Source organism: Sphaeroforma arctica (assembly GCF_001186125.1).
Source record: "Sphaeroforma arctica JP610 unplaced genomic scaffold supercont1.671, whole genome shotgun sequence".
In the NCBI taxonomy this organism is placed as follows: domain Eukaryota; class Ichthyosporea; order Ichthyophonida; genus Sphaeroforma; species Sphaeroforma arctica.
The window spans coordinates 44,400-51,395 of NW_014039887.1; the positions used below are offsets into that span (position 1 = coordinate 44,400).

Genomic DNA, 6,996 nt, shown 5'->3' on the forward strand with positions numbered 1-6,996 from the left:
ATAGCTGAGGGGGTGGGGGAGGGAGGTCTGTGTTTGGAGATAGCTGGGGGAGGAAGGGGGGAGGGGTATGTGTGGAGATAGCTGGGGGAGGAAGGGGGGAGGGGTATGTGTGGAGATAGCTGGGGGGGGCGAGCAATGGTTATCAATTATCGGGTTATCTGCCTCGTTCGTGGCTTAGCGATTCCGTTCCGGAGATAGTCCTGAATCCTGCTTGTCGTCAGGTCAGGAGTGATTGCAGCTCATGAGCCACTCTAGTCTGTTAAATATTGTGTAGCTTGATTATCTGCAATACATCCTTGAACCTGTTATTATATGTCCGGAAGCACATTTTCTTGCTTCATTGTTCCTAAGTATGCATGTGGACTCAGAATTTAACCCGACTCACTGTTCACAAGAGCGCATACGCATATATACGTCCTGAGCAACATATTTTCAGACTTGTGCGAAAAGGAAAGAAAATTGTATTCATCTGATATGAGGGTTGTGCTCTCCAGCCTCTATGATCCTGTCTCCCTAACGCTACCCAGCCGGAATAAAGGTGAGACTCCACATTAATCTTTCAAATATTGGAGGTAGGACGGATACACTATTAAGAATATTGCAGATGAAACATATCCCAGGTAGGGCGGCAGAACTCGCTAGACTAAGTTGTCAAACCTATACTATGAATACAGTAAACGCACACACAAAACTATCTAAACTGAATGTATCCAAACTTCACGTTATTTCGAGTCTCGCATCAAATGTGTTTATTTACCTTAGATAAAACGCCTGTTCGTCCCTTCACTCGGAAGGGAGATTTTTATGATAGACCACATGAGCTCCATATACCCTATGGCGTCCTTTTTTTCACTCCTCTCTCGAGACAGAGAGGTCGTCCGATGCCAAAAAAAAAAAGACTAAAAATTTGGGTCCTCTGACTGAACTTCTGCATCGAGAAATTGTCCAGTCTGCCACACTCGTAAACCTAGTGACTATGGCATAGCGTAGTCTTGAGATAACTGATCACTGGCACAACGTTGTTCGCTTTACTTCCACCATACTCATACATGTGTTTTGATGGAACAGTGCTAGTACATTGAAAGATACGCAATAGGTATCCTCGTTCAGCAACTCATCTATTGTAGATATCAGATGTCACATCAAAACCAACGAAACTATAACGAAACGCGTCGTATTATTCGTACCGGCGCCGCTCGAGGTTCTGATGTATTTGGAGAAATCAATACTTCACCGCAAAGAAATTGTATCTAGAGTGTAGTTCTGTTACTATAACACGTACGAAAGTCGCTCGCCCACATTGTGCATATGCACAATGTTTCTTTGAAAACGCTAGCACAATGGTTCTTAGCGTACTTGCCGTGTCTGTAGCGATATCTGCAACAGTGGTAGCGCCTTTTGGCTACAACACATCGCCTCATAGTTTGGCATCGACATCCCGTCGTGAGGTGGAGCTCGTGTGCACCGACGAGGAGAAAGAGTGGGTGTATAAGCCTGACAATATGAATCGCGACTGCGGCCCTACATGCAAGGATGTTGCCTGTCAGGAAACTAATGTTTCATGTGGGGACTACGGAGAAGTGACCGAAGAGCGGTGTGGTAAGTTGAAGACTGATCCCCTGATACTGTTTCGTCTGGCGATGTCTTGACTTATGCTATATATTGTGATGTGCCAATTAGCTTACACTTTAGTACCCTAAAATTCATATTCACCACAGGACTCATTGTCGATCCAAAGGACCAACAGAGCGGAGAATACGACGGTGTGTATATTTTTAGTACTATGCTTTGACAGCTGCCATAAATGGATATTAAATTTTTCCTTTATGGGTCTGTCCATCGTATTTTCGAAAATACTGCTGTTGTAAAGACATGACTACATAGAACTCATTCTCGATACCTTTGGCACCCCAACAGATCAGCGCTGTGGAGGTAACTGTACGAGCACTACAGGGCAAGCCGAAATGAATTGATGTTGTTGACTTTTGATGAATTGGTTGTTAACTCGCCATCATCAGCAACTATCGTGTTAATACACATCCCTGCACAATTTCAAGACTCGATTTTTCCATTTATCTGACTTTGCAACGTTCCTCTGGTTCCTGTCTGCTTCGTGTCCGGCCTTTGTCATTCGATTGGTTGCTTTATCAATTAGTGTGCTAATCTCAGCTTGTTCTGTGCTCGTACCGCACACTCTCACCAACCACTTGCCTGTTTGCCGCATGATCTGGCGACTAGTGTTTCACTGCTGCCCAACAGGCCCGGAATGCAGTAAGTAATCGATTGACTACATCCTTTATATCATCGCCGCTTAATGATGATAGTGCACAATTTTCATCCCTGAATATATATACATATATATATATATATATATGTCGGATATTCTCAGCGCGAGCATCCGCGACTCCGCTCCCCTAATATTACTCTCAAAATTAACCGTCGCAGTCTTTCGTTGTTGTCACTAAAGGTATGAGTGTGCTGATACATTAAGACATGTTCACTACATAGCGCGTCGCTGGAGCTCTCCGTTCGACCGCTCACCGGTCGTCTTGAAGTGAGGGCACAAGCGCCGGTGGGACTAAACAATACATGAAATTGCGACTGAAGCGGGAATGGGTCGATATCGGATAACGTAACGACAAACTTGTACGGTCGCTGTGTCGCTGTGAGAGATAAAGTTCGCTATTCATCCCGGGTTGGTCACGGTGCAACTATTGTTAAGGTGATTTTACAACCAAGACTAATAACTTGCTCTGACACTTCAAGATCGCGGGTATCCAGTTGTTTACGACATCAATTTGCATGATACTGTGGTCATTTGATACACGTTGAGCACACTCAGGATGCTTTCTGTGTTTATGGCAATATTGGGCCACGAACAAAATTATGATGGTACTTGTTCAGCAAATTACATATACCCTAAAACCCTGGATGAGTGACTCTTTGTGGCTCAATTGTCAAAGCTCTCCGAGAACCAACCGACCTCGCTAGCAAGAACCATCACGAGATAACAAATAGCGAGGGAGCGTTACTAAATATTTTCGATTTTATTGACGCCCAGTATAAACGAGATACTGAAAGGCACAACTGGACTAAATGGTAGCACCGCGCATGTATGTGACCAGACAGAGAGTGTGGTTGAGCAGATTTGAAATTCGATCCCATGACTCTGCGTGCACCTCTTGCACCTCGGCCACCGCCGCCATGAGCTCAGGGAATTGGGGAAGGAATTCAGCATGGATCTGTGGCAAATGAGTTGGGTGTTGAGATAAAGATTGTATGATAGACACAAAAGAAATATACATGCTAATTAGAAAAGTACACGTTCCAAGCGATATAAATATATAGACAGATCCAACGATACCATAATATTTTATATGTACTACAGATAACTGACTCTGTAGATTGTACCCAGGTATGGACTGGTGACGCATGGGCTTATCGTTTGAAACTGATGAACAAGAATATACGAAGTGTTGCTTTATGCGTACATAATTAGAACGCCATATCCGATTAGTACGTGTCATTCGGTTTTAGAAAATAGTTGTAATAACGAAGATTATATACGACAACGCTTGCAGATTAATTATAAACACACACCTGTAGGTATGATGCCATCAATGACTCGATCATCTCGAAGTTCCGCTTGCTCTGTAGCTCGTGTTCAAAGAACCGCACGAAATGGTACTGAGCGCAATCCACGGAATTGGACACATCCATCCCCCTGATCTCCAAGTCAATGGCTGACACACTCATGTCCATTAACAGCTCAACCAATGGGTCGTAGTTGTCTGCTGAGGCACACTGGGCCAGTACTTGGCAGAAGTGTGTGCGATTGTCCATACGATCCGTGTTGAGTATGCGTGACTTTGGTTTGGAGTCCTCGGTGTCGTCCTCAGCCGCGATAAATTGTGGATTCACACCTGTATGGGGTGGCGAAGAAACTTTATGGATGAGTATGGATTGCAACATTTGGTCGATATACACACAAAGTATATTATAGAACTTTTCGGTTATCCCTGAGCCATATATAGAAATGCAAATTAGATCCGGTATAGTGAATTCTGGCCATGTGGTGACCATGATGCGGAACCGTGTACTAAGGAACCGTGTACTAACAGAAGCATTAAGATTAATACACTATCCTATTTAAATTAAAAAGTGGGCTGAAAACGACAAAACTGCTCCAGAAATACACGTTTTTGTTTTTGTTTTTGCGAAAGACCGCAAAGCAGCAAATCGCAAACTATGTGGTTTTGAGCAATTTTGAGTCCGACACATTTCCGAGTCTCAAACAAACCCACGACGCAAACCAACTCGCTCATATAGTATACCTACATGCAGCTCAGACACGAAGAACCTATCATACGTTAGGAGCACTCGCACTAAACCATTACACGCCTATAATCTGGAACCCACCAGACAACCTGGCAACACATATATACCTGGTAGCGTTGGCAGGAAGAAAGGCGCCGCCTTGGGCTTCTCCACAGGCTGTATAGGCTTGTTGCGTTCCTTAATCACTTCAAGGTGGGCGAGTGAGTGCCAGAAGGACGCTGGCTTGCCACTGAGCGATGCAAGACTGTCATTGGCCATGGACTCGTTTGGAGCGTTTTGATTGGTCGAATCATCGCCCATTTCAATCTCTATGGTTGCATTGGCTTCTTCCTCGTCGTCATCGTAATCTGAAGTAGTATCACGTGTACATATGTCAATAACTAGAGTACACATCTTAGGCGGTCCTTCCTTACATACACCTGCACGACAGCACACTTCTGTTTTACCTACCACAAACCCATTGTAGGCCTCTGGACACGTCAGGGCCGCATCACTTTTTCTACTGATAAGGAACACGTTTCACTCAGCGAGGCCTTGCCATCGCATACGGGGCCATTTGATCACGAGAATAATAGGTTAGCAGATGGATAACAATACACCGGTCGTACCTACTCCAGCCATGGCAGGCGTCTTGATACAACAAGGCTCTGGGCCCCGCATCAACATCGGTATCACTGCCCATACCATAGTCACTACATCCATACACACGACACATCTCTTTCACATACAAACATATGTTCTCCTCCACGTCCGAACCGGATTTCATGCAATGCATACCTAATCCGGCCATAGTAGGCATCTTGACACTGTAGGGCTCATCCACATCCTCATTATCACTATCGCTGTCGTAGTCCATAGACACTTCCTCGGGCTCTGTGGTGGTCTTCAATGAGACGCTGGAGAACACCGTCATATTGGCCCACATGTAGATACCAAGCTGTGATGATACAAGCCAGATAGCGTTAGAATGATTAACATCGGGTACTTCCACAGAAGAAGTTATATATACATATGCATATGCGATTCTAAATAGATATGTGAATAATGATAGAAAGAGTATATGCATAGATGCTGCGTTGCAACAAATACGCTACTACGCCTAATGGCCGGAGTGCTCCACTTAACAAGACCTTGACCAATGGCATATCACGCACAATCCATGAACGTATAACCTAGCAACGAAATATAACGTAATTGAAGGTAGAGGTTTATGATTGATGGTGACAGTCTATCACACGACGGTATACCACACTACAGAATAAAATCAAAACTCGAATACACTTAAGTCAATCAATGACTCCCAATTCACTGACAAATACTCCCGATAGTGTTATCAGGCTCACAAGTCCGACACCGACGTTAATGAATCCAAAAAAGGAAAGGTATGCAACCCACATATAGCAGCAAAATAAAATGTGTGGACGTCCTCCGCAGTAACATCCGTAGATGTTTAGCAAAGGCATGTGTACTGTGCCGAGAAAATTCTATACTGACTGATGAAAGGCCAGCTGTAGATAGAGGCTCCATCCATACGCATGCGCATTACATAAATCGGGATACAAGTACGAGTTCTTCTACTTGCAATGTAACATCCCACCAATACTTTCCATGTACATTTTACCACCTTCTGGATTTAGATTCACACACATCTCTGAGATCCCTATACAACATACCGAATCTACATGTGTGGTGGCAAGGAAGTCACCTGTTGGTGAGAAAGTGAGACCAGTTACAGCCAAAGGCACCCGCATCCAATCCAGCAAACGGCCTGCAACCACGTCCCACACTCTGACTGTGGCATCCATACTCGCTGTCACGAGCCATCGTCCGTCAGGGCTGAAGGTCGCATCCGTGACCCTGAGAGGTGTGCAGACGAGTACAAAACAGGAGTTAAGATATCAATAGGAATGTACCTATGCATGTACATGATATAACCGAACCGAACCTAAAACCTGATATTTACTACCGTGCCCTGAGAACACACGAATGATGCGCCCTATCGCTACACCCCAGATAGGCAACCAACCGCGGTACGGGACTTGACGCTTACACTCATACGCATCTATCCTCACATGCACCACTGATACACTAGGGAGCACGACATATGAAGCCGACAACCTACCAGTCACAAGATAATAACATACCTGTTGTGGTGTCCTTCGAATACACGCACGACGCGCTTCATCTCGATATCCACCAGATGCACGCTGAAGTCATCCAGAATAACCGCGACCATATCGTTCTCCATATGCGGCACCAGCTTACTCACAGGCGCATCAAACTTCAACGTATGTGCGTGTCTTAACGTTCGGAAACTGAAGAACTTTACGGTCTGGTCTGCCCCTCCCGTCACCACCCATGTATTCACCGCGTTCGTACACAAGCCCCATACTTCCCCACTGTGACAGGGTGTGTTCCTAGCTCCCCCTACAGTGGCTTTGACCTTTCCTGACTGCAGAGAGTACTGGTGCACTTGCCCATTGCTAAGGCCTACGAATGCCCAGTTGCCGCATTGAGAGATCGAGCACATCTTGGCCACTACGCCTTTTAGTTCAAGCTGTGGATGATAGGTTAAAAAAAAACTATATAAGCACCCCTAGATAACCACATACACGTCCCCGCGAAACAATACTGGCATGAATACGACCGTTCCTACAG

At 45.0% G+C, this 6,996-nt stretch overlaps 2 protein-coding genes across 2 annotated transcripts; one reads left to right on the forward strand and one right to left on the reverse strand.

Moving 5' to 3' along the window:
- The first annotated feature begins 1,171 nt into the window (after positions 1-1,171).
- SARC_07959 (hypothetical protein) lies at positions 1,172-2,980 on the forward strand. Its single transcript, XM_014298085.1, has 4 exons — positions 1,172-1,599; positions 1,719-1,763; positions 1,918-2,271; positions 2,509-2,980. The coding sequence occupies exons 1-3, from the start codon at positions 1,341-1,343 to the stop codon at positions 1,971-1,973; spliced, it is 360 nt and encodes a 119-aa protein (XP_014153560.1). The 5' UTR covers positions 1,172-1,340; the 3' UTR covers positions 1,974-2,271; positions 2,509-2,980.
- SARC_07960 (hypothetical protein) lies at positions 2,877-6,899 on the reverse strand. Its single transcript, XM_014298086.1, has 6 exons — positions 6,483-6,899; positions 6,012-6,195; positions 5,116-5,275; positions 4,446-4,685; positions 3,601-3,923; positions 2,877-3,242 (listed from the first exon to the last, which is right to left on the reverse strand). The coding sequence occupies exons 1-6, from the start codon at positions 6,866-6,868 to the stop codon at positions 3,093-3,095; spliced, it is 1,443 nt and encodes a 480-aa protein (XP_014153561.1). The 5' UTR covers positions 6,869-6,899; the 3' UTR covers positions 2,877-3,092.
- Positions 6,900-6,996: the final 97 nt, after the last annotated feature.